Below are 27,980 nucleotides of genomic sequence, written 5' to 3' on the forward strand. Positions count from 1 at the left end.
ACAGACGGCAGCGCTAATGCGATCTGCTTGCAGGCAGACTACACAAATACCTCCATCCCTTCCCATCCCAACTCTTGGACTGGAAATAGTGGCAGGCAAGGAAGTGTTTGTCTATCCAGTTCTGTGCTTCCAGACATATTAAGGGAAACACGCTAAGTATACTGACTGCCATTCCTTTCCTCATTCAACCTCATCTCTTTTGGACAAAAGCTTGCCAAAGGTACCCATATCTTGCAGGCACCCCAAAACCACTGCTGTAACCAAACAAACTGGTTTAGGTCCAAAATCCTTCAAATATCTAAGTCTTACAGTCAGGGCACATATAAATTAGGGAGATAAAAAAAAGCCCACACTATACCATCAACAAAACAACCCCACCCCTCCCTCAAACAAAATCCTACACACTGCTCAATCATGCATTAGTTAAAATGAGGAGTGTACCCCATAAAGATGACAAGACACCTTCCTTCTCCAGCTCAGTGTTCATCTTGGCTGAGCGAGCATGGAGTTTGTGCAGAGCTGCCCATCCCCATCACCTTATGCAGACACCAGGCAGAACGCCCCTTCTCCAGCAGCAAAGGTGACCTCCAACCATCCATCGAGCCAAGACCCTGTCAGCCCAGACACCCAGATTCAGGGACGTTAGCACGAGGGAACCAGCAAAGCTCAGGACCTCAGTAACGTGGCTCTCAAAGCCAAGCGGTTGGGAGCTTCGTCACTATAAATTGAAAAAACGCCTGGAATTTAACGTGAACTTTGGCAATGGTAAAGTCAAATGAAAAGTCTCGTTAAGAGATGGAGAAAAGCAAAGTCCAGTGAATACAAATGTATGCCACATTCATCACTTTACCTGCCAAAAGGTTTAGCCTTTTTTCAGTAAGTGTCCTGCACTGAGCAGTTCCTTCTGAAACCATGTGGATTATTGGGGGAGGGTGAGAAGACAACACAGAAGCCTGGACAAATATCATACAAATACACCCAATAAATAGAGCTTCAAATTAAACCCCAAAACGCAATGAATTTCTAGGCAAGCAGCACATTCATTCAGAGCGTTCCCAGCCAGATCGACTTATTACTCTTTTGTGACGAAGGGTCACCATGGGAAAGAAGCTCAATCTTGGGCAAGTTGAGAAAGCAACAAGGCAATGAGAAAATACGGTCACTGCCGGCGGAGGAGAGAAGCAGGACAGCCATGCCAGGAAGGGCCTTGTTGAAACGCACCTCTGTATGGAAGGTTATGGAAGACACCAACCCTGTCTGCTTTCTTAAGCCCATGTTCATCCCCAGCCCAAGCCCGCGCTGCAGCTCGGCCAGGCGCGGTGGGAACAGCACCCACCACGCTCGTGCTGCCATCCTTCCATGTATGAAGCAACCACGGCCCTTTGCCTTCTCAGCCCTGAAGATCTCGGGCCAAGCATTCCTTAAAATCCGTCTGCCACAATGAAGCTGAGCCTTTATGGAAAATAAAAAAAAAAAAAAAAAAAGAAAAAGAAAAAGAAAAAAGAAAGTTTTCATCCTGCCTGCTGCTCCCGAGACGGCTGCGTTTTGGCACTAGAGTGGATGCATGGGTAAAACAATTGGGATCCCTCAAATATGAAGCTGCCCAACGCAGTCATTCAGAAGACAGATCAGTGAACACGGCGTCAGTAGATCTGAATTTTCTAAGAGAAATTAAAGATCAGCAGAAAAAAACTGAAGCTTTCTGTTACGATGGCAAAGATGGGAATTGCTTTAGGTTGTTAAGACCAGAACTGCTTTAAAGTACTGCAGCAGGCAGCTTCTCTTTTAAATTTATGGATAAAGACGAAATCCTGCCCAGTCTGGAGTCGATACCAGTCCTGTTTCCTCTTCCAGACCAGAACAAAAGGGAACATATTGCAACTACACTGAGAGAGGAGGGCTGCTGTCTATTTCTTTAAATGTAATGTTAATGCCTTGTAATCAGCTTTAATTTTTAAACAGACCCAGCCCTCCTGTCCATTTCCCCTAATTCAGGACACGTGGAAGGTAAATGGCCTATGCTTAAACCGGGACAGCATCAGCTGTGACAGCTGGAGAGCCTGTAAGTCTCAACTGCCTGATAACAGGAATGGATGTCAAAACTCACCAGGGGAGGGGAAACGGGGAGGGCAGGGGAGGTGCTGGAGATGCCGTAAGGTCATCAAGAAGCCGGGAGATGAGGCCAGACGGGGCTCAGCTCATTTACCGGATGGAAACTCACTGAACCCACCAGGACCCAAAGAAACTCTGTAAGCGATCAAACAGCGAAAGACTTGGCGGTGACTCCCCACCCCTAACGAAGTCAGCTTTGCTTTCTGGGTATTGCTGACACCTTCACAAACACGCTGAGGAGGAAAGACAAGTGTCTTTCAGGGGACGGCAAGAGATCAAGCCAGGAACAGAGCAACTCCTGGTGTCTCCCCAGGATGCTGCCTTCTCTCTTTGTGAGCTCAAAGGCATGTTTCAGAGCTAAAAAGCAGCCTGTAGGCTTCACGTGAGACTTGGACACAGAACAGGGGCACAAAACCACCTGGGAGGCTCACCTTGCACTCCTCCGATACCGCTGCCTTTGCAAAGAGGAGACCTGCAGGATATCATGAGGACTCATCATATAAAAACGTTTTCCCCCAAGGAAATAAAGTGACAGAGCCCGTGAGCCTCCCTACCCCAAAAGGCAAACTGTACCCAGAAATAACCATTCTGTGTCTCTGTCAAAGGGACTTACCAAGGTCACTCAGTACGTTAATAGAAGCCTTAAAGCCAGCAGCACTTAAGGGCCGTGGCATCCACCTCCAGCCTCCTGCTCTACTCAAACCACCCAGGCAAACTGTGCTGGGCTGCGCGAAGCTGCCTCCATGCAACACAACTGCACGTTGGCGTAGGTAGCACCTGGCTAGTGGGATCGAAGGGAAAATGCGGCCACCACCACAGTACGAAACGAACTTGTCTGAGCCACTATTTTTAGCCCCGGTTGGTGGGCAGACAAATCCTAATCGTCAGCGGCAGCCGCCTCGTCATCAGTCCCAAGATGTCAAAGCAAAGCCGCACAGCGCCCGGGACAGCCCGGCGTCACAAGGACAGCCTGAGCCGACTGCTCCGCCAGCGCTGCCCAAGATTAGTGCCCAAGAGTATAACGCAGGACAGCAGCAAAAGGCACGAGATCCATCACGATGGGTTTAAAGCAGCAGGGCAATGCAAGGCAAGCCGTGCCAAAGCGAGCAGAAATCATCTGTGCTGGTAAGGTTCAGTGCAAACGGAGCAGCGGTCCCGGGTCTCGGAAATACTTTGGCCCTCGTCCTGCTGGGAAAGACCCAGCAGCGCCATGCTGACTGCTGGCATCAAACCTGTGGCTGGTGTCCCAGGGTTAACAGGCTGCCCAGGGAAGTGGTGGAATCGCCATCCCTAGAGGTATTTAAAAGACGTGTAGACGTGGTGCTGAGGGACATGGGTTAGTGGTGGCTTTTGTCAGTGTTAGGTTGATGGTCAGACTCAGTGACCTGAAAGGTCCCTTCCAACCTAGATGATTCTATCATCCCAACGCTGAATATTCCTCACCACCAACACTGGGCCTCCCCGGACAGCCAGATGCTGACATGGAAAACGCGCAGATGAGGAGACAGCTGAGCTGCAGCCAAGCACCCCCTTCTCTACAGGGCACGCACAGGGAACTGCATGTACTTGACACAGAATACGCTCGTTTTAACTGAGGCTTATGCCAACATATTTTACTCAGAGTGCATCACGGCCCCATTGCTGACAATAATTCATTTATGCACAGTAATTTGTCCTCTAGGAAACACCTCACCCTGCTCCTGGACCTGAAAGGAGGTTGTAGAGAGGTGGGGGTCGGTCTCTTCTCCCAAGGAACAGGCCATGGGACAACAGGAAACGGCCTCAAGTTGCGCCAGGGGACGTTTAGACTGATATCAGGAAAAAAACTTTTTACACTGAAAGGGTTATCAAGCATTGGAAGAGGCTGCCCAGGCAAGTGGTTGAGGCACCATCCCTGGAGGTATTTAAAAGACGGGTAGATATAGTGCTTAGAGAGATGGTTTAGTGATGGTTTTTGTCAGAGTTAGGCTGATGGTTGGACTCGATGATCTGAAAGGTCCCTTCCAACTGAGGCAATTCTATGACCTGCTCAGCACATGAACCCAGGAACTCACACTCATCCACTTCAGCTCCCCTTGCTGGCTGCCACCGGCCCCTCTTCTCCCCTGTTGTATGAAATGCATCTTTAAAAAAGTTATTTTCCTCACTTATCCTTCAGATTGCGATTAAATCATACCTGTTTCAGGGCAATACTTCATTAAAAAATAAATCTGTTCCCACTGGGAAGACCCTACAAAAGGCACGACTCTTTCCTTCCTGTCCGCTTGGATGCAAGCAAGCTGATCTGCACTTTGCCAAGTTTGTGTCCATCTTCCCTGAAAAGGAGATCCAACAGGAAACAAAGAATTTTCTTTTAAAGAATGATATTTGCAGCAGATCAGCCTCCAAGCTTCCCCCCCCTCGTCTTTTGTATTTTTTTCTCAGGCAAAAAAAGCTACCAGTTACTAGGGGATCAGTGTCCTGCACCTCCCTGCCCTGAGGCATCCAAAAGCAGGAACAGGCAGTTCCCTTCGCTGGGTTTGCCCCATGTATCTCCCGCCGCTTTCACGCTCTCTAGGAGACACGCACAGCCCAGAGAACAGGATCTCGACTCCTGCCTTTCCCCTCCTGGATGTATTTTCAACTGTAAACAGCCTACACGGAGCCCGACGGGACTGGCAACCGCGCTCCAGGCCTGGAGGTCTCTCTGCTGCCGAGAGGAGGGTTCTCCATCTCCCATCTGCGCAGCCGAGGGTGGAGACAGGTTTCCACCTGACACCTTATTGCTTTCATGCGGGAAGCTCGGCAACCTCACCCAGGGCTGAAGGCTTTTCAGCACTTAAACCGCCTCTGATATAGAAATCCCCAACTGGAACAGCTCTTCTGTGCAATAAATTCCCCGTCACCCTAAATGCTGCTCCAGGCTTGTTTATTCTATGCTAACTTGCAAGATACGCTCCTGTACTGACGCCTTATTTCCTCTGTTTGCGAAAGCAGAGAGCTTGCTAATCCCCGTTGGCCCACGTCAGATTCCTAATGCTCTCCCCAGGCTTCCATCACAACTCGATAATCCTGGCTCACCCCCGGCCATTCGCACGGCTCCCTTTGGTTGTATGGAGAGCTGGGTTTGGATTTTTTGGATGACTTGGGGGGGATGGAAAAAGGCAAGACATACCGTAGGCTCCTCTTAGTGCCCACCTGTATGCCACCGCCAGGCACATCAGTGCTCCCAGGAGCATCTCCAGCAGCACAGGGAGGAGATACACAAGTAAAACGTGCTTTGGGGCCAGGAAAAAGAGCAGCAGTTGCCACATGTGAGGAATAAGGTGGACAAGCAAGGGCCCATTGGGTCTCTGGCTGTGCCTAGCTTAGGTCTGTTACGTCAATTCCCCCGGTCACAGCTTGATTTCACATCTTCCACTGCCACTTCTCTTCCCAGCACCAGCTCTCCACTGTGCCACCATGCCCTGGTTTTGAACCCCAGCTGGACCTTCCATCATACAACCCCTCTTGCCTTCAAATCCGCCCTTCAAAATGCTGCGCACTGAGCAAAACCGCAAATAACCCCAGGCTTGTGACGACACCGAGGCCATTAAACTGACTTTCCTCGGGCAGGGAGTCTGCTCTGTCCTTCACCGGGCAGCCCAGCGCAGGTACTGCTTAGGCAAAACCTTCATCAATATTTAAAGACGAAGCCAGGAAGCCCGTAGCCCAAGCAGCTTTCAAGCCTTCCATCAGATCAATGTCGAACAAAAGGCTGCAGTATGAGGATGCTCCAGCGAGCGGGGTCCAGACTGCAGGCTGGCACTGGCACCTCTCCTTCCCAACACCGATCGAGTTTCTCTCCTCCAGCCCCGGCAGGCTGGGACGGCTCCAGCACCAGCCCGTCACACGGATCTGCCCATAGCGTGCACCGAAAGCGGCCCCAGAGCGCACAGTTTCCTCTTACCAAAGTATTTTCAGTTTCCAGCCAACTTCAGAAATCAGGTGCTGCTACAATCCCCTTGACTTGCTTTGAATATTACTTTGCTTTAATGCCAACCACTTAAGAACAAAACATCTGAGGCTCAAACCATGGGGTCATCGGTTCCAGCATCCCGACTCGGAGCAGATGCTCCAGACTAGCAAGAAAACCATAATGCACTTAGCTAGTTTGACACTGCATGGGAGCAAGAGATCTTATTTCCCTTAGCTATAAATGTAACCGATCACAAGATTATCCGCAGCCCTTTTGCAGTTCAGCCACGCTGCCGGGCTCCCTACTCCCTGCAAGACTGAATTTAGCCCTTGCTTCCGAGACATCCACAGACATATAGAAGTTGCCTCTTTTTAGCCGTCTTGGTTCTCTCGTATCACTTAATTATTATTCAGATGCCAGAGAGCAGCTGGGAAAAATACCATATCAAGATAGAAACAAAAAAATTTTAAAAAAGAGAATAATTACATCTAATGACCAAAAATCAATAAGATGGGGATAAATTTATGTCCCTTTCAGGGAAAGTGACGTGGGTAGGGGATTGGAATCCCTCAGAAAGGACCTGCAGAAGGCTAAGAGCATTCCTAGAAAGAAGCATCTGTTGGAAATATCAACAAATTAAGACTTTGCAAGCAATAGCGAGCAGGGGCAATTTGCTGATTAATACCATTATGGCTCTGGAAGTCATCTTCCTGCAACCAATTGCACCGAATCACTCCCCATTTCATCTCCTCCCAACAGAATGACACGCCGAGCGGTTTGTCCCCACCGCATCAAATAACCGAGCACCGGTGTCCGGGACGATGCTCACACTCACACCCTGGGCTTCAGGGTACGAAGAAGGCGGACAAATCCTCCCGCGACCGTGCCAACGCTGAAAATCCATCTGCTCTCCGTCCCCAGACGGAGACAGCAGGAATGGATACTGACATCTCCTCCATCCCTAAGGGAGATATATTAGCTGGTTACGTAATAAAACTAACAGCATGGCGCTTCCAAGGACTACCTCGCCGACAAAGCCCTTCCCCTTAATACCACCGGAGATTACAGCAAATCGAAGAAGAGTGGAAACAAGGCGAGGGGCTGCGGGCGAGGTTTTGCACAGAGGAAATGCTGCAGTCTCTCTCCCCTTAATGCACTCTAAATCCCATCTGATTTCCAACTCTGCTGCTAAAAAAAAAAAAAAAAGAAAAAGAAAAAAAAAAAAGAAAAAAAGCCCAGCCTGCATTAAAATTATATTAACGCTGGGTGAGTGAGGTAGAGTGACTCAGGAAGGGTGTGGAGGAGGAGAGTTATTTAGGGGAAACATCCAGAGGAATCCAGACCATGAAAGCATTTTGGAAGCAGACCAAAAGGAGCCAGGGGTGCAGATCTGCTAAAGGACGCTAACGTGCTTTTGCAAATCTGATTAGTTGCTGGTTTTGAGCATCCAGGGTCAGATCCTTCCTTCGATAAACACACATCACTTATCCTCCTCATGCCGGGCTGCCGGCAAAGTGTAATACAACACAACCCTGCTCTTCCCTCTCAATATCAGATGCTTTCCCAGCTCCGAGGACAGGGTTTTCACTTCATTTCTGCTCCCTCTTCAGGCTGGCTGACTCCACAGCAAGCGACGTCAAGTCAAACACCCCGAGCAAAACTACTTTTCCCTCCACTGTCCCGTTTTTGCTGCCAACTAAACGTTGACGTTTTAAAAATATGTTCCCTATGAGATGTGGATATTGATGGAAGTCAAACTGGAGGTCTCATCTAGCCAGACTTCTGCTTTACATGCAAAGTGACAAGGCAAGAAGTCACCGCCCTGCCACCCGACTGCACCTCCTTGTTCCCCCTTTGACAATTAGAGTCCAAATAGCCCCATCCTCAAGGCGACGTTTCTTTACACCTTCACACTTGGCATCCTTTTTGAGCTTATTTTGACGTACCTCCTTCCATTTAATCGAAACAACCAGTGAGTTTCATCTCGGAACTTGAAAAGCATGGTAAAGGCATCAGGCAGAAGTACAGCACAACTGGAGGCAGTGGATGAAGCACCGACTAGACACATTCGTACATTCCAGTATCGCCTCTGGAACCAGTTTCTATGAATTTACTGTTTTATTCTCTACAAGATTATTTTGAATAACTGCAAAAGTCACCAGACTCGGCAGAAGAGACATCCAGATAACAGGGGAGAAACGCTACAGAGGATCCCTAGAACTAAGCCATTGACTATGGCGGCAAGATGGAAAATAAAGCAGGAGGCAAACAACCCGAGGCTGAGTGCCGAGGGATGACTGCGAGGTGCCACCCAAGCAGAAAAAGCGACAGTTGCTCAAGAGCAGCCACCAAAGCACACAAAAAAAAGTCCTGAGAAAGGAAGGAAATGAATGAGCAATAAAACATTGCTCACACTCTGCGCCAGTTCACCGTGAAGCGTTTTGGAGATGAGTTTCTTATGGCACTGACTAGTTGTGTTAGTTGACCAAGTCTGGTCCTACCTGTACAGATACGGAGTGGGGAGCACAATTCCCACCCAAAACCGAGGCTCAATAGCAAGCTGGCAGAAGGAGGAAAAGAGGAGAGCCACCAGCACTACAGCAGTAAACAACAGGTTAGTGCTCCCCTTTTGTTCTGGGCTTTTAAGTCACAACCTAGTTAGTGACAATCTGCAGTGAGGCAGAACTCTTTTACTAGTGAAAACTTGAAATGTCAAGTAAAAGCGAGGAAAAACCCCTAGCTAAGAGCAAAGGAAAAAAAACCAGACAAAGTAAAAGCTTTCCAGCGGCCTTACCATTGGCATCTTGGACTCCGGTAAGCGCTCCTACTGCTGCTGCAGTTTCACCAGACAGGACAATTTGTCCTCCACCTTGAAGAGTGGCTTCAGCAAGCGTGGCTACTGCATGGGCAGCTGCTTCACTGCGGGCACAGGGAAGGGGAGATAAGAATTAGGAAGACCAAACAAACAAATAACTCCAGTAGCATCCATTTTAACCAGGCACTGTATGTCAAGAGAACAAATCCAGAAAGGAGGGATTCTTACTGGGCCCAGATGAAGTTATCCACGGCAGAAAAACTACAGTGGAGGAGGAATATATGGGAAGAAGCTGCTTCCACTGGGTTTTTCCGGCTTGCAGATCTCTTAGTCAGAACATCCCTGCCTTCTTACCTTCACCTTCATTTTCTTGGGACTTTACTACAGCTTTCAGACAATCCAAGTAGTTACACCACAGGCTCCTCCCTGCCTCTGTTTTCTGGTACAAAACGCATTCTTTTGGCACCGTCACGTTCTGAGTCTCTACAGATTTTAGAGCTTTCCCCTTCATTACTGATTCCGCCAGTTCACCTTGCGCTGAAACAGACCCAGAGGTTTACCATTACCAGGATCACATCAGCAGCTCTGTATTTAGCCAAGATGGAGTACTCCTCCCCAGCCAAGTGGTTTAATAATTCTTTTTAATGAGTGATCGGTAGCTTAGCACAGTATTCTTAAATTTCTTCATGTGAATGAGGTCAGACCAAAGGTCCTTCTCGTGCAGCAACCCTGCTGTGAGAACAGCCAGTATCAGACATTTAGGAAGGAGCGTGTATGTTCCTTCCCTTCCTACACTCTCTCAGCTTCCGACAGTCAGCAGCGTATTGATTTCCTACATCAGAGACTGCATCTGGACCATCAGGTTTGATTCGACTAATCCCCTTTGAAACCCATTTATACTTTTTGCTTCCACAACATCCTGTAGCAATGAGTTCCACGTTTAATTAGATGCTGTGTGAAGAAAAATTGCATTCTGGTACTCCGAAAACTACTGCCTCGGTCTGGCTGGGCAGCCCTGAAGCCTGATATTGCGAGAAACAGAAAATAACCGCTCCCTTTTCGTTTTCCTCACGATTTCATAGACTTTCAGTAATCTCCTTCCCAAGCTGAAGAGCCATAGTACACTTAGTGTGCAAGGACTCTTCCTGGCTTCCAATCACTCTTGTCCTTTCCAGACTTTTTCTAAATGTAAGACATCTGTTTGAGTGGGGTAACCGTTTCTCACGCTGTCCAAGACGTTGACATACCGTGAGTCAGCCCAGGGGCCTAATCCTGGCTTGTTCTCCGTGCCTTTCCCTATAATTCCTAATATTCAACTTATTCTTTTGACAATATTTGCTCAGTAGTGAGAAAACAGTCGTGGAGGACAGTCCCCTGAAAGATTTCTGAACGGTAACTGATAACATATAGTTAGTTCCTCATTGGGTGGAGATATTTCTTCGTATGTGTGTCACTTTGCATTTATGGACATCGCATTTTATTTGCCATTTAGCTGCACAGAGTGCTGTGCGCATCCTTCAGCAGCTGTCCAGATTTCTCCAGACCTTTTGGACAACTATTAGCTACTTCTGGTGACCTACTGCTAGTCATAAAATTATTCCAAAGCTACCTCCTTCCTGCAGCTGAATCTCCTACCATTTCTTACTTTAATGAATTAAAAAAGCAGGTATTTTCTTTAGCACTTCCAGTGGAAAAGAGATCGAAGGAGCCATCTAGGAGCTTCCCCTAGGATGCTTTTCCTTAACTGCCCTTCTCGTTCTGTGGTAGACCAATTGACTCAAATATTTTCCAAGTACTTCCCACTCATTCTTTCTCTTTCCTAATTTCCTGCCTAGGTGCTGTAAACTTTCCAGCTACATTCACTCAGGGTGTATGTTCATTTCTAAATAGCCCCTCTGCCTCTCAGAGTAACTCTTAAACACCGTTACTGAACAAGAGTATTTTCCTCTTCTGCTTTCCTGTTCCCTTTGGCTAATCTCTCTTCTGAACCTGCAGCTGGGTGAAGGCAGTTATGCTGCAGGAAAGCCAACTACAATACAGCAAACCTGGGGTAAGCATGGATTTACTGGTGTAACCCTGTTTCCCAGACTTTGCACAGCACTTATTTGAATCCACTTTCAAGGGCAACTGAGCATTTTAATAATTTGTTACGGTTGCATCCCTGAAAATAATAATGATCTGCAGCATAAAAGCTTTTTCCAGTTACAGTGTGCTCCACAAACATTAATTGGTTCAAATCAATGAATTAATTACCCACCTCCACTTTGTCCTCTTTTACTAGAAGGCTTAATACTTCCCATCCTCAAACCTGACAGAAGCTGCATCATCCATCGTGTCATGCTGTTGGCAGATGTACTGCTCTACACGGGACTATGGAAGACTCTGCACTCTGCCAGTAGCCATTGGAACAAGATTCAGAGAAGGCAGCCTTCAGCTAAATTGGGCATAAAGTTTCCAGAGCAGATGAGCCACCAGCTTTCAAGGACCAGAACCTTGCCGAGATCTTCCTACAGGCAGGGGAAAGACCACAGTCCTACAGCTGAAAGCTAGAAGGAGCATTTTGCGGCAAAGGAAAAGGTACACCTCTTCCACATGGAAGGGTGTTAGAGGATAGTCACCCGGAAAGGTCTCCAGTAGCGGTGTGTAGACCGCTAGGGTCCTGCTGACACCCCAAGAGGGTGACAACAAGCTGGGAAGTAAAACATGAGGCCCCTCATTCCCACTGCAACGCTGCTACAGTCTTCACATCGCTCCTGTTTGAACAGACTTATCACAGGGTTTTCCTGGGTATAAACAGAGCCGATCCGGTCCCGAGGCACAGTAGAGCCTTGCTGAAGGCTCTTCCATTCATATTTTCTAGAAAACTCTTTCATTCTAACAACATTTATTTTTATCAAAGACTGAATTTCCTGAGCTAATGCAGGAAAAGGAACTGCTCGCTGCAACCCTAAGAGCTAAAACTAGTAACGACAGGATGAAATTAAATCCAAAAGCCCACGGATGTTCTAGTCCAGAAAAACTTCTAGAAAAAAACATAGAAAAATCTATTGCCTGGAAGCGTGCAGGATACAAATCCTGCAAGTCGGATTCCAGGGGACAGGGCTTTTTCCTGCAGCTCCATGCCTAGTTACTTTAGCTGTTCTTCCTACAGCATCCTAAAAAGATCACTTGTTTTTAAAAGGCAATTTTATAGTGAAACTATTAGCAAAAACCAACTTAACCAACCTCACACGGTAGCAGAAAAGAACGTATCTGATGGACCCGAATCTGGACCACAAAGAGAAGAAACAGCTCCAGGTATGTTTGTGAATCAGTTGCAACAGGAATTTGGAAGCAAGATGTTGCATGCCCCAAGATCAAGGTGACTGCTGTAGTAATTCGTGTCCGTAACAAAGTCTTGGAGCTTTACTCTGACCATCAGCAGTGTGGACTTGTGCCTTGTCCTAACCCACGGCTGCTCCGTCAACAGCCTCTAGACCAGAATCCTGGTTTGGATGAGGAAACTATTTTATCTACACCTCAGCTGTGTGAAACCCCCCGTGTTGCTGGGGCTGATGCCTGTGTTTCCTACGGTCCCTCCGTGCTCTCTCGGGGTGCAGCTGCGGTGTGCCACAGCCATTTCCAGTTTTTAAGAGCAGCGGACAAAGCTTAAGCAACTCCCCAGAGCTGAGCAAAGACCTGCTGCATGGACCTGTAGGGAACTACGCTGCAGATCTCAGTAACTTCAGTACAACCAAAAAATCTAACAGAGCTTGTTGCAAGATGAAGAGGAGCATTACTATTGCAGTTCATTCACGTTCTACTTCAGAAACACATTTGTGAGAAAAACACTGGCTTGTGGAAGAGTGTCTGACTTCCAAAGAGAGACTGTACTGCCACGCAACAGGGAAATTCAGCCTTAGCCTTTTAGTAAGAAACCATTAATAGTATTGAGGGAGACCCAGACCAGCGTACTTTAGAGGTGCTGTTAGCACATCATGACTCTCGCTTGCTTAGGAAGCTCAATTCTGTACAAATAATGTAATTTCGAGGGTACAGTTACTACCCATCTTTTCCTCTTTCAAGAATTTTCCATGTCAGCATTCTTCTGTCGTTACAGTGGACATCAGGAACTGCCCTGCAGACACCTGGACATGGGCCGACATAGGAATTTACTGAGGAAAAGCCTCTACTGGGACTGTACGCAGCGGTTTTTGCACCATTGGAGTGAAAACCTAGAAGGAAATGTCATGTGTGCATGCTTCAAGCCTTCATCTCACACCCATACCTGTTGAGTGCCATGGTAACAGTTGCTCCTTGTTGCATCTCCTGAGATGCTGCCACTGCTGCTTCTGCTAACGATGCCACTGCCTGCGTGGCCTCGGATGCCTGCGTCGTCTGGATAGTCATCTCACCCCCCTGTAGCGTTGCCCAGTTCTGCTCCACCTATGGGAAAAAACAAAAAGAAAGGCCCTAGGATAGGATGTCATCCCATGAATGCAGAGTTGCTTCCTAAAATGAAAGAACCAGATAGCTTCGAGAGGTCTTTGCAGAATCCTGCACATGCTCTGACTCTGAGAGACAGGGAAAATAAGGAGGAAGCCTGGGATCCACCTGAGAACATTGATGGACCCTACAACCCTCTATCAGTGGTGAGTAAGTTTCTCTATAGTCAGCCCGTGATAATAGTTGCTGTTCTCCAGGTGTTCAATCTTCAAATAAGAACTTTCGTTTTCTCACGCACATGGAAAGTGCGCCTCAAACATCTGTGAAGCCCCTCAACCTCCCGCAAATCCCTCTTGTCCAGCCACGTCCACAACAAAGCAGGCCAGTGTTGACCGTTGCTGTGCTCGGATCCCTGCCTGCCAGCCTGGGCAGTTTATGAAGTAGCTGCGTTTCTGCGCTGCTGGATCCCTAGCGTGGATCGCGTCCCCCAAGGAAACGGCCCACGCTTGCCTCGCTGTTCCTATTTGTTTGCACCCATCCGATGTCATTCTGGGGAACAGTCCATGTTCCCGTTCAGGATTTATTTGTACATCACTAGTGAACTCAGATGGGTTTGAGCAAACTGGAATCTCTTTGTGCGGCAGCAAAATACTTAACAGAAGACAGCAGATGGAAAGTACTGTGTTCATGTATCTCAGGTACTTTCAATTCCCTTACTTCAGACCTTTACGTAGGTAGGTTTCGTATTAAAGTTCACTCAGTTTCAGTCGCTCATTTTCCACCTAGCCTACATTTCTCCATTTGGGACTTCACAGCTCAGGAGATAAGGAGTGTACAGCCACAAAATCCACCAGGATGTGAACCAGAAACATGCATTGGACCAAAAAAACTAAAGAAGTGGAGGATGAAGGCCCATCAGCTGACAAATCCTACCGGCTGCTTTGCAAGATGAAGATCTTCCCTCACCGTCCCATCTCTGTTCTCATCCCCACAAACATTTCAGGCCACTCACTGTCTTGCCAAGACTCACAAATAAAAATGTCGTAGAAGGTGATGAAAAAACAGCCCTCCATTTGTTAAGAGAGAGAAAGCTAAAAAGCCCATAGAAGCAGAGCTGGCTCAAGGCTCCCCGCAAAAGGACAACTAAATGTTGCTGCCTTTGGGCAAGAAAAGGGTTAGTTCCATCGAAGGATGGAGAGGGAGAGAGAAGCTGTCGCGGCCCCACTCACATCTGCTATCACACACTCCTCAGCAGCTGCCAATCTGGTTTTCCAGCACTTGGGCACAGGCAAAGCTGGCACTTGTCGTAGCTCTTTAGCCATCCCCAGCCGTCTGATGTTCAAGGCAACTGGTTCATTCTCCTGCGCCCAGAGCTGGCCCTGGGCGGAAGGATCCAAAGCAGGGAGCAAGCAGTGAGATACAGAAAGGAAGCTGATTTTAGAGAAGGCAACGTTCTTTTTAGAGAAGGTGCAACCGAGTTTGAGTGCCCGGACAGGAAGAAGTTGCAGATGGCAGAGATCTCGAGAGAGTCGGATCAAGTTTGTGGTACTCGTTAGCCACGCCAAAACCGAACCGAAGCAGGGCTGAGCTGGGAAAGACACCCTTGCCGCCACCACCACGCAGAAGAGGAGCAGACGCACATTTTTTCAACTACACGGCAACATGCATTTGAGTGACAAGGGAGGTCTCTGCCTGTCACTGTGACGTTCGGTGCCCCGCAAAGATGCCTAAGCTTTTTCAGAACAGGGATGAAGTAAGGTCTGGAAAAGAAGGGGGGACTGTCCAGGTCCTTCTCCGCGCTAACGCAAAGGTTGTGCTGCTGAGATGCTAGCGAGCATCCCTGCTCCATGCTGCTTGGTGTCCTATAAACACATCGATTTACTCAGAGCTCACTGAGATCTTCCCACAGCAAAGAGATACCAGGACAAAAAACGTCCCTAGAGAGGCTGCCAGCAGGCTGCGGATCTCCGTGTGCAGAGAAATAGCACCCATCCCCAAAGCAAGTTTACTTTTGTATCTTTATTTTGAGAAGATATTCCTTAGACGTCCCGTTCACGTTAGGAATTAGACGCCTGTGTTCCCTTCCTTTATATTTGTACCTTTGAAAAATTTCTTTCAGATCTCAAGAGATATAGCTGGTTCTTGAAAACCCTCTAAGCAGCTCCAAAGTAATTCAAGGTCACGGCCACAGGCTCTTTCACCCTGGGTCTGAGATGGAAACAGGGTTTTGTGCAAAGCAAAGCTGTTCTGTGCTGCCACCTGTCGCTGCGACAGCCCCATCCAGGCAGAGGGGACCAGACCTCGTCATTCCTGCGCACAGACTCTCCGGCCAGAAATTCTGGCATGCAAAGGGGCAGAAAGTGCCCTGCAGCCTCAATTACAGGTGGGTTTGGGGGTGAAGAGGGTAAAAAAAAAAAAAAAAAAAAAGAAAAATTAAAAAAAATCTTCATAATCTTAAAGGAATGTTCCTTAAACACACACAAAAAACCATTAAAGAAAAAAAAGTGGAAAAATAAATGCGTGTAAATTTGAGATTTTGGGATTGAAATAGTCTGATCAAGTCCTCGAGAGAAACAACTCTGCCGAGTTGTAAAGCGGTGGAAGAAACTTCGACAATAAACAGAACAGTAACTCCGCAGTGTCTCCTGTTGTCTGTGCATTTATACAGCTCTCCCTGGGATTTACTTGCAAACCTCACGAAAAGCTGCAGCAAAGGAACAGTCCTGTTTTGTCCACAGATCGGTGGCCAAAGAATCACTGGATTTGCCCACAGCCGTGCGATATCCTTTGCAAGCCACAAGCTCAAAATATTCCAGGCATCACTCCAAACCCTGAACTGACAAACCAGCGCCCAGGATCTACAGCACATATGAAACAGTTGCTCAATATGAGTACGTTAATGTGTATTCGTGTAGGTCGTTAAGTCTTTATCTGCTACAGTAGACCTCACAAAATAAATAATCTATAGGAGATATCAAAAAAATTTATGAAATTCAGAACGGAGGCTTCCACCATAATTGCATTTGTACAGCCCTGAGTCAAAATGACAACAGTTCAGCACTTTCTACGTGAAATTTTACAGTCTTGTGTTCGCGTGTATTTTAACCCTTAACACAACACGGTGGGGAAACAAGGCCTGGTGTTTCCTGTGACCACTTAATTCTAGAAAATATTTAACTTCATTGAAGTTCAGATAGGGAAATTCTGGTTTGTGCACCACAAACATGACCCGGGTCCTTACCTCTCCATCAGTCACTGCCGAATAATTGACTTGTGCGACGGTAACTGTGGTAGGCAACTCTGAGGCATCGGCCAGCGTGGCAACTGTAGCACCAGTGCCGACCTACAAAAGTCAACAAAATGCAGTCAAACACACTTGTTATTGCTGGAAAAAGTCCGCACAATTCAGGCAAAGAGATACTCAAATGCTGCCAGGTTAAAAAGCACCATGCCCACAGTGAACAAGAGTAATTGCGGAGCTCACAGAAAATACGGAGCTGTCTCAAAGGGCCGTGGGAGGAAATCACATGTTACAGCCACGTTAATCTATGGCAGCTTCCAGAGTGGATATGGCCCAGAAGCAAGTTTTGCACAGCCCTCATGCTGTCCCCTACGTTCACGTAGAAGACAGAGTCCTCTCTATCCTCCCAGCTTCACAAACAGCAGCTGTGGGACACCAGTGCCGTTCCCAGGTGCGAGGGTGGTGCGCCAGTGGAGCCAACACGCTTCTCCCACGGGACAGAAGTCACTTAAAAAGCCACCGAGTAGTCCTGGATCAGAACATCCTGCACATCATCTCTCATTTATGACGCTCCTTGCTTACCCTTCACTGGGACTCTCGTCTCCAGGCACTTGCCAAACATTAGTTCATCCTCAATACCCCACTGCCTTTGGAAATTACCCCATTTAACAGCTGGGAAAAGACAAAGGCAGGGAAACGTGCAGCTTTGTTTCTAAGGAGAATTAAACCTATAAATGCTAGAAAGTCAATGGGATCTCAGATGCCCAGCACCTGACAGAACACCAGTCAAAGTAAAAACGTACGTTAGCAGGTGAGAAAACAGAACCAGCTTGGCAAGTCTGCCAGGCCTTGGTGGGGGGGAATAGAAAGCCGTAACAATCACTGAAAAGCTTTCTGTTGGGAAAAAAAAAAAACCAAAACACAAAAAACCTAAAACAAACTCACGCACCATGTTTTTATCATCATGGTTGTGAGATGAGAACAGCCAACAGAAAACGTCTGAGATTTTACCAAAAACGTGATGCTGAAGAGGGACAAGCCGCTGGGCCAGTTGGGTACAAGAGGGCAGTAGTGGTTTTGAGGCACAGGGGAAACAGGTTCAAATCCCACACCCACGAGGAGTTCTTGGGAAGTTTCAAGTGAGCACTTAAATTTTTGACATCCTGAGCTGCCAGAACCTGCCTCCCCACACCGGGAACACAGGGAAAACAGCAGCGCCACAGCCACCGCCTCAATGCACAGCCCCTTCTGCCCTGAATCCCCTCTGTAAAACGGCGTAAGAGGCATCCTTACCGCAGGGGCCATCAGGAGGACAAATATATATTTGGTGTGTGCAATATATATATTACACTTTAAGCGTAAGATGAAGAACAGGGGGCACAGAAATACCTAATGCCGTAGATGAAGCTATGAAAGGCAGTCCCACCACCTCTCCTCCCATCGCTCCATCCCATTGCCACCACAGGCGTTGTGTGGCCACATGATGAACTGTATTTGTTTGTAAACGGGTTTTGTTAAATCCAGGTCAGATCCCCGAATCGCTTGACTGAATAGCTGCAGAAATGCTTGTACATAACAGGAGAACTAGGGATGGGAGTGGGGAAGAGAGGATGAGACTGCTGCTTTGGGTGGGAGAACTGGGTTAACAAGCCTGCAGGCTAAGACATACAGATAAAGACAAAATTCTTGAAGGACAAGTTAAGCCACCAAAAGGAGTTTGCTCTAAACTGCCTCCCTGACGCAGGCAGCTTGATCCCGAGTCAGCCGTGCTGGAAACGCAAAGCTGGAGGGTTTCACTCACCTGGATGAGGGACACGGTGCCATCAGGGTTACTGAAGGTTTGTACCACTGTCTGTGACGGCACCAAGTGCGCTATACTGTGTGTGGTCGTAGTCTGCTGCTGTGTCTGCTGATCCTCAAATGCGTAGAGCAGGTCTTCGCGCCCATGCTGCTTGTAGCAGTTCTTCACGATAGTCCGCAACGCTTGGGTCCACGACACCTACCAGCAGAATGAAAAAAAAGAGTGAAGACTCAGCGTAAGTTTTCTGAACCACCACAGCTCTGCTACTGCTGTGATTTCCGTGCTTATCTTTACTGGGTTTTATTGAATCATAGAACCATAGAATTGCCTCGGTTGGAAGGGACCTTTCAGATCATTGAGTCCAACCATCAACCCAACACTGACAAAAACCACCACTAAACCATATCTCTAAGCACTATATCTACCCGTCTTTTAAATACCTCCAGGGATGGTGACTCCACCACTTCCCTGGGCAGCCTCTTCCAATGCTTGATAACCCTTTCAGTGTAAAAAGTTTTCCTGATATCAATCTAAACATCTCCTGGCGCAACTTGAGGCCGTTTCCTATTGTCCCACGGCCTGTTCCTTGGGAGAAGAGACTGACCCCCACCTCTCTACCCCCTCCTTTCAGGGAGTTGCAGAGAGCGAGAAGGTCTCCCCTCAGCCTCCTTTTCTCCAGGCTGAACACCCCCAGCTCCCTCAGCCGCTCCTCACCAGACTTGTGCTCCAGACCCCTCACCAGCTCCGTTGTCCTTCTCTGGACACACTCCAGCCCCTCAATGTCTTTCCTGTAGTGAGGGGCCCAAAACTGGACACAGCACTCAAAGTGGGGTGTCACCAGTGCCCAGCACAGGGGGATGATCGCTGCCCCGCTCCTGCTGGCCACACTGTTCCTGATGCGGGCCAGGGTGCTGTTGGCCTTCTTGGCCTCCTGGGCACACTGCTGGCTCATATTCATCCAGCTGTCGACCAACACCTGCAGGTCCTTTTCTGCCAGGCAGCTCTCCAACCGCTCTGCCCCAGGCTCATAACACTGCATGGGGTTGTCGTGACCCAACTGGGCGGCTTTCAACGAATTCTCAAACAAACCAAAGGCCCCAACACCTAATCCCTCTCTCCTCATCTCCCCCCTTTCCACAAGACTAAAAAAACCACTCTGGAGAACTATTGCGTTGCTGTGTACTGATACAGAATGAGCACATCTGGCCAAGGGAAAGTGAAGCTTCTCAATGAAATCTGTTTCGCCAGCTTTCAAGGAATTCTGACTAAGGGATTGGGGCCAGCAAGTAGAAAACCATCCCTACCTAGGAAAGCACCGACTGCCACAGCACCATTTCCAGCCTCACTAGGCATCCAACCAGACCTACATCAGCCTGCACAAGTCCTGCCACTTGGACACCCTGGTAGCTTTGATTCTCTTTGTGACAGGTTGGTAGAAACATCACCTGCATACAGGATCCATGGCCAGAATTGATACCCGAAACCTTTTCACTGAGTTGTCTCATTTTTTCCTGGCACCATTGCACATCCTTGACTGCTTCTCTTTAAATACAAGGTCCCTGCTGCTTAGGGTGGGACAGTATCCCTTCAAAGTCCTCAAGACACCACGATACAGACTCGACGATAAATGACCTGCATACTTGGAGAGTAGACTTGTCTCAGGCTGGGGAGGCTGCTTCATAAGGCCACAGAGGCCAGCAGGTTCTGCAGCTAGTGAAAAGGGCACCCGCTGCAGAAAGGCTCAAATACCTGCTCGTCACACCTTCCCAGCAGGGACAGAGCAGATCGAAGGTTACGCCTCTCTCATCTTATCGCTCTCCCAGGCTGAATGTCTGACACAAAGTCAAGGAAGGGCCGATGTCATCATTTCTTCTGTCACTCGAGGAGAAAGCTATTCCCACAAAAACTGGTTGCAAGCCCCTGTGCTCAATTTGAAGGCAGACAGACGTGGGAGATACATACCCGCTGCTTCTGCTCCTCTGTGCGGACATCGCTGCGAACGTTGGCCCATGGAATGTCCTCAGGCCACCAGATGGGCTTGCAGCTTTCCTTGCCCCAGCCTGGTTTCCCGCGACCTGTGGAATACTTCAGCATCTCGGGGATGAAAGCTCGCAGCTGTGCCTGGAACAAACCGCATAAGAGTTTTTTAAGAACTCATATCTCTGGTAGTTTTGAGGTGCATAGTACAGAATTATTACATTTAACTTCCATCCTGTTGGAACCATCAATTGGCCTGAGTGTGTCAGGAAGATGGACAAATACTTCACCATCTTCTCCCGAGATTCAGGTGAGAACAGCTTAGTAGCACGTGGAAGAGCAGACACAAAATTAAGTGACCCAATTACAACAGTAAGGCACAAACACAGGCAGCATTAACACACTTCATGGTTCAAACACTACCATGAAAAGAGCTAGCCAACCTGAAAGGGAGAAGAAAAACTACATCAGAATAGCACAGAGAAAACCCACACTCAACATCCCCACAGCGACAGGAACTCAGACGTGAGCTGACGTACATTTTACACAGGTGCTGCAAAGAGGATGGCGCTTCAGTGAGCCCCTCGAATGTAAAAAACTGGTCTTGCACATACACTTCTCCACCCCTGCAGAACATAACACACACTGGACTAATTTTCTGAATCTATTTTTAACTTCTGCCAGAGGGGGGACACCTTTCAAGCTGATTTTACTTCTCCTTAGCACCCATGGAAACTGGTCAACCTGTGACCGCCTTTACCATCAGGAGACAATACCTTAAAAATAGACCTGCAGATCAAATCAAACAGACGTGTCACCAGGAGCAAGTAATAGCCTCAGCGTTATCAAAGAGACTACAAAACTCACACGGGGTTTTATGACACATTTGGGTTTTGTACTAGACACTGCCTGGAGCCTCAGGAAAAGGCTGGTTCAGCTGCAGAAACAGAGCAGGAAGAGAAGCAGAGCTCACGACCACATACATCGGAGAAAACCATGTTAACTTAAAGCTAAATAGCTGCATTTAAGAACACCTCCCTGCACCCCTTCATAGCTTTAAGGGCAAGTTATCTGAGCTTGTGACAGTGCCGCTGGGAGTCCTTGGGCCACCTCACAACCCCGAGATGCCAGCACGTTCAGGGCTCTGGGGCACAGCCATGGAAGAGCGTGCCAGGGCCAGCATCGGTCGCTGCCACAGCCATGATGTGGTCTCAGCCAGCAGAGACACGGGTCAGCTCGTAGAGAACTTCTCACCCATCCCCGTTCTTCTGCCATAAGAGCATCCCTTCTCCCAGCCACGATCCTGCTTGAATGACATCCTGGTTCCAGTCTGGATCTTGTATCCTTTGGCTCCAAGCTGTAAATCAATTCATTTACATGCTGCCTTTTCCACATTAGCATAGGGAGTACGTGCTAAAGTCCCCAGTAACATCTGTCTGACAGAGGAATGGAGGAAGGTTTCAGAGGAACAGGAGACTGCAGATTGGCCCTGTGGTCTCTGCAAAACCCCTAAGCACACTGCTAAATGTGCTGGGATCTGCAGCGGCTCTTTCGGACACAGGACTGCTCTTCAAAGCCAGAGCCCAACTGGAAGACGTAACATGGGCCCTAGCTCACCCAGTTAAATAGAAAAATTGAAATGTGTTTTGGTAAAAAGAAAACAATTTCTTTGTATGCACGATTTACTACATCGCATACAGTTTGCAACAGTGGCTAGGGACTTCAAAGGCAATAAAATTCCAGTATACTTGTGTGTTCATATATAGCCTATCTGCTGCCCACCCTAGAAGAACCACCCCTGCTCAGAGAAGCAGCTGCATTTCAGTTCCTCCACTCCATGGACACCCTGAGCCATTTCAGAGAAGCTGTACCAAAACCCTGCATAATAAACGGAGGCACAAAAAAACCACTTTGGTGCCCTTTTTCCCAGCCCAGGCCAAGCCTGTCCATAATGCACCTTCCACTGCAGGGCCAACCGCCACCCTGACACGCTTCACGTTCCCCAGTTGAGGCCTCATTTATTCAAATAAACCTGCTGAGGGCACTGAGTTGCCTGGTGCAAAAACAGTTAAAAGCTCCTTCCCAGAATTGCTATCTGCAAGCCATGCTCCTTGTTACCAGATGGATTAATTACTGGTCCTAGGGAGTTCAGAGGCTCAAGCTACTCAAGGCACTTGTTAAGGAGGGTTTGTCTTTAATCCGCCGGGGAGACAATCAGCAGTGGCGTTACAACCTGCTCCAGTGCGAGGACTTCTCTAATTAGTGCCATAACGAGACCTCACCCGGGCAGCTCAGAGGGCTCTGACAGAAGCTACGGCACCGAGACAAAGACCCCGCATCTCTCGGGAAGCCGCTGGGAGGAACCGGTGCGACCACTTCATCTGGGGGAGACACGCGTTCTGCAGACTCCATCCACAAACCACCCGAATTCAACATCCGCTAAAAAAAAAAAAAAAATCCCAGCAGCTCACTCCAATTTGCACAGTCATGCACAGTCACCAGGTCTGGGAAGGGCTCATATAAGAGAAACTGTAAAAAATATTTCTTTTGCACCCTTTGGTACACAGGCTGAGTGCCTTCTAAGTGGTTTAACTTAAGTGGTAGCGAGCTAATTGTGATTCTACCATTTGCAATGGCCCAAAGCACAGACAACTGCACTCCAGTGCTGGGAACAACAAGCTGTCCTGGGCGCAGAGTACCCAGCAATGCTCTGGTTTTAAGATTTATGGCCTGCTAAGGAAAGTGGTTTCTAGACCGGAGCAAAACCCATGCTGGGAATTTTCTACCTGTCCCCACAGCTCAGCGACAGGATCTCCAAAAAGCAGCACCCGGGAAAAGCATAGTTGAGTCCACGCAGGACCTCGGCTGCACCTCAAAGTGGAAGAGGGCAAAGCAGCAACTGCAGCAAAGCACCCAGGTATTCTGTTCACTGGCCCTTCTTTTTGCCACAGCCAATTTTAGACTAAATGTCTTTTAGGTTTAAAAGTCCCAATTAATGTTTAAACATTCAGATTAAAAAGCCAGGCACCTGTCAAGGCAGCAACCAAGCTGTCACTATGAATTTCCTGCTGTGAAAACCCACATGGCCCTGACCGAACTCTGCGAGGTCTCACTGCTGGGTGCTTTCTGGCAGGCAGGGTGAGAGCGGGCTCACCGCTGTCATAAATTCATCACAGCAAAGACAGGGAAGAGGGTCAGCCTGGGCGTCCTCAACGAGAAGCGATGGCACTCAGCAGACACAGCACAGGAATCCAACGCAAAACTAACCACCTGGTCATCCGTGCAAAAAGCAGGAGGTGCCGTGGGTCTCCCCGCGGAAGTGTCTACTCGTGGATTTGCTCTTTATGCAAATCCTTCTTCTCTTCCACCCTGAAACTGTGCTCAAGTCGTAAGAATGAGCGAGTAGTTCTAATGTTTCAGAGTCACACTGGGGGGACCAGGCTGTCCCTCTCAGGATCACCACCTCCTAGCAGAGCTTGGCAATCTGAGCGTTGGACACGACTGCTTGTTCTTGCATGAAGGCACGAAGCAGGCTCTGAGCTTAAATGCTGTAAAAGCAGGCAGCTGCCTGCATGGCAGAAGTAGACACTCATCCTTGTATCCAATACCTTGTAGGGCTCACTACCCTTCCCACTGCTGGTACAACCAGCCAGTGCTAGAGCTCAGCTGCGCAGGGGACTCGATTCCTAACTTGGGGCTCCCTCCTCCGCAAAACAAGGATGCTCCCTCTGCCCCACGCCAGCGACCTGCTGGGAGAGCAGAAACACAGGCTGTCCCCATACCACACCTCTGACACGGACCAGAAGGGAGCATCAGCAAACCTTGTACCCGGGTGATGGGATCCAGCGCTGGGGGATCACCTCCGCACCTCCAAGGAGAGCATCCGGCAGCCACAAACTGAGTTTAGTTACCATCTTTCGGCTTCTCCTGCATACAAACTGTCACGTGCATAAAGGTATCTGCTGTTTGTGCTAAAGCTTTTTGCAGGGCAGCATGCAAACAGACGTCAAGGTGATTTTTGAGAGGCCTGGATAAACTTTGTCAGCTTGTATAAGCAGGCTGCAAATCGTTAAGTTTAAAAAACATCAGATTAAAGGACAAATCACCTGTTCAGAAAAGTATAAACAAATTCTAGTGACCTCAGTGAGAGCCGACTGAAGCATCGACCTCATCATTACCCAATCTTATTCCCTAATCATATCAGAGAGCAACCGAGAATGAGTTTCGGGGCAAATTCAGCTCTGACGTATAGCGTCAACGTAGACAAAGTCCATAAAGCAACAAGATTTCTCTGTGTAATGGCTGCAGGGTTAAAGCCACACTGTGATACGGGGGTTTTTTCCCCGCACAGCCGAGGTGGGTGATGCTCTCCATTCGCAAGTTTATAGAAGCATCTTTGCTCAGGCTAGTAAAGGCTTTATTTCCCTCAAGACCACCAGGGAAGCAGAGCAATTAAGAGGAGAGTTATTTTCATCTCCTCGTTGAGGAGTTCACGCCTCTACCACCTGCCTGCTGACACCTGCAGCTGCTGAAAGCACAGGCCCCGTTTTTCTGCTCCCCATGACACACCTCTTAATTGTGCTGCTCAATTTATATTTATAAATATTTTGGTTTTCCAGGGGGCTTTATGCAACTTACTCAGAAAACCTCACTTCTTGTTAGCAAATACAAAGAACTATACTGGCAGCTCTGGGAACCAAGGCTCCTACAAAAAAACCCCCGATGGCACCTCTAGCAGTGCAACAGGTTGCGGTGATGTCGGCGTCAGAGTTATCATCCACTCTCTCAAACAAATGTATTTCAAATGGCATTTGTGGCAAAAAATGAGACAGCATGGTGTCCTCATCGTATTCAGCATATCTGTGCTTTGTTTCTATTTAAGTTTACCCCCGAGTCTGGCAAAAACTCTGTAGCAGCTGGATGCTTTCAGCAACAACATCATCTCCCGAGCACCACATGCAGCATCCCACTCCTTGAAAGTTTTCCAAGACAGACCAACCTGCCGGGTTGTGAAAATCCACCCAGGAGTTGCGGTCTTGTCCATTAAATCTAGTGCTCTGTCCTCAGGTGGCCTGCAGCCATTCAAGGATCTCAAAGTATTTTTTAAAGACGTTTATAAAACATCATCCCTATGTGATATGCGGGGAAACCGAGGCAGAGCAGCGCTGGGTGCCCACAACACGGGTCCCCACCACAGCAGCTGGGCTGAGACAGCGATGGATAGCCAAACGGGGCACAAAGAGCACAGACTCTGTCCACAGCTCAGGAGAAACCTTCACAAAGCTGTTTCCAGTTACCACATTGTACTAAAAAGCCAAGGGCTACTCCTAACAAGATACTTGTTTTACCCTAATGCAGCATCAGAGGACTTGAAATAAGAGGCTCCACGTTGCTACGCTCTTGCATCAGCAGTTCGCACGCTTGCTGACCAAAGTCCTGCAGACCACGGAGAAGAAAAACCGTTTCTCACCTAACAGAGCCACAAGAAGACTGGGAACACAGGAGTGTTGGGGGTTGGGGGGGGGACAGGGAAAAAAAGCCCTGCCAGTAGCTACTGCCTTGGACTGGAGAGCTGCTTCACAGGTGGAAATGCAGAGCGATCAAACCCCAGGGGCAACTGGGCTTGGCCAAACCTTTGTGCAAGATTTCCTGAAAACCAAGGCCATGTCACGTTTGGAAGAAAAAAACCCCTCCAACCTTATTTTTAGTTTAACATGAAAAGTACTAGCATTTTATCCATAGAATTCTATGGATATTAGTATTTCATCCATAAAATAGAACCAGAAAACCACTTCAGCAACCTTTGATGTTAAAATATTTAATTTCCAGCTCTATCACAAACAATAAACAATATGCATTATAAATCCAGCTGAAGGCTTCTCTGAAGTGAGAGCTTGTCACTTTTATTGCTGCTTTGATGGCACGTGCAACATTAACAGCCAAACAGCTGACAGATCTTTTTATTGGCCCTTTTTTACGTGCACATATTCTGTGCGCTGCAAACCAGAAAAGTTTCTCAGATGTGTTACTGGATTGCAACAACCTCACATCCTGATCTCATTCATCCACGCTCATTTCTCCCTCTCTCTCTCGTTTCTTTCCACCACTCCACCAGCAGCAGCTCATTTGCTTTGTTCCTCCCTCAGAGCCCACGTGCTGTGGGTACGAGCACCTCCAGCTTCACCACTTGCACAGCGCTAGGATGGCCTCCCTCTGCCCGAGCAGATCTCCACACAGATGCCTCCTACCCCGTTTTACGCCCTAGGTGCCTCTCTTGCTGTTACTCAGCTTAATTACTGCAACAACACAGCTATGAAGAAGTCAGATAAACACGAGTGTTTTGTTTGCCAATACAAATGAACTCAGAGCTACATACCTGTGATCTTTTTGTGGTCTCTCATTTTACCTTAAAAATAAAATGTTTCCATTTTTTACTTTCCCATTTCCATGGGAAACTTAATGATACAAAACAAAGGCTGCCTGTCAACAGCTCTTGCAGATACCACCTTTCACAGTGGCTTAAAAATCTAGTGACTAAATTTTGCCTTATGTTGTCATGGATTAGGAATACAATATGTTATCAGCCAAGGCACCGTATACTTCTTTGTAAAATTTTATTAGAAGTGTGAGCTTGTCTGATGCCACCTAAGTAATGGAAATCGTGTTTTGACCAGAACGTGATTTTTCTGTAGAGCACAGAGGAAAACCACACATCTTTGCTCTACTACAATGCCTCTTTGTATGTTGCCCAAAGCCTCTGACCATTCCCTCTTGCTACTCCCTCTGAAGAAACTGGCTTTCAGCACTTAAAATTTGTTGCGGTGCATCAGATCGAGTGTATCCAGAGCCTCCTGCAAAACACACCTGCCTGCATTCAGGTCCTGCACCCCAGGAGAAGGAGATTTCCCTACAGATGATCCCTCCTACACCAAGGAAGCTTCCCTGGGGTGTCCCCTCCACTTCCTCCTAGCAATGAGGTTAAAGGGCTGGACCTGGAGAGAAAGGGAGTCCCCCACATCCCTGGCTCCCTCAGAATTGTCTCATTCAGGGTCTGATCTGGAGTTAAACCATTGGCAAGCTCCCCTCTGCTCCAATCCACAGCAGAAAACAGAGGAGGGAGCAAACTAGAGCATACAAGAAATGTCCAAGGAGGATAAGCCAAAACAGTACTCCACAAACAACCTTCCTGACCTTGGTGCCTAAAAATCACTACAAAGTAGAGAACAAATAGCTACCCTGTTCCTGGTTTATGGGAGGTGACAAAAACAGCTCAAAGGGGAACAGTCCCAGCAGCCTGAGCTCTAGTCCTTACCAGCATCACCTAGAAAATAAGCACCAATAACAAAGTGTCACACCTAACTACTATCTGAGCTGTTACAGCCCCACGGGAAAGAAAACATCAAATGCATCCCCTGGAGACGTAGACATAAACTCCACTGCAAACGAACAGGATGTGACTGCAAGATGCCCAATATCTCTCTCTCTCTGGTTCTGCCATCTCTGGCTGCTTACCTGGGTCATCTTGTCCACCGAGACGGGAATGCCATCGATGGTGAGGGGCGGCAACTCTGAGTTAACCTCCTGAGGCGCAGGAGCATGCTCTGCTAGTGCGGACTCCAGGTCTTCCAGAATCATGCTCTTGTACTTGCGTACCTGTGGGGAATCGTTAAGC

General features: G+C 48.0%; 1 protein-coding gene across 5 annotated transcripts in view; it reads right to left on the reverse strand.

Annotated features, from left to right (window-relative positions):
• NRF1 (nuclear respiratory factor 1) overlaps nt 1-27,980 on the reverse strand; it is a 74,516-nt gene that overhangs the window by 21,648 nt on the left and 24,888 nt on the right. For 4 of the 5 annotated variants that reach the window (XM_063323764.1, XM_063323762.1, XM_063323765.1 and 1 more), the window contains 6 exons: nt 27,821-27,961; nt 20,294-20,452; nt 18,332-18,529; nt 16,531-16,632; nt 13,132-13,289; nt 8,844-8,968 (listed from right to left, as the gene is read on the reverse strand). In XM_063323764.1, the coding sequence (XP_063179834.1) occupies nt 8,844-8,968; nt 13,132-13,289; nt 16,531-16,632; nt 18,332-18,529; nt 20,294-20,452; nt 27,821-27,961 (883 nt within the window). Of the gene's footprint in view, nt 1-1,331; nt 1,453-8,843; nt 8,969-13,131; nt 13,290-16,530; nt 16,633-18,331; nt 18,530-20,293; nt 20,453-27,820; nt 27,962-27,980 lie in introns of those variants that run through there. The other variant, XM_063323766.1, reaches the window with a different exon arrangement.

This window comes from Chroicocephalus ridibundus, chromosome 1 (assembly GCF_963924245.1).
Source record: "Chroicocephalus ridibundus chromosome 1, bChrRid1.1, whole genome shotgun sequence".
NCBI lineage: Eukaryota > Metazoa > Chordata > Aves > Charadriiformes > Laridae > Chroicocephalus > Chroicocephalus ridibundus.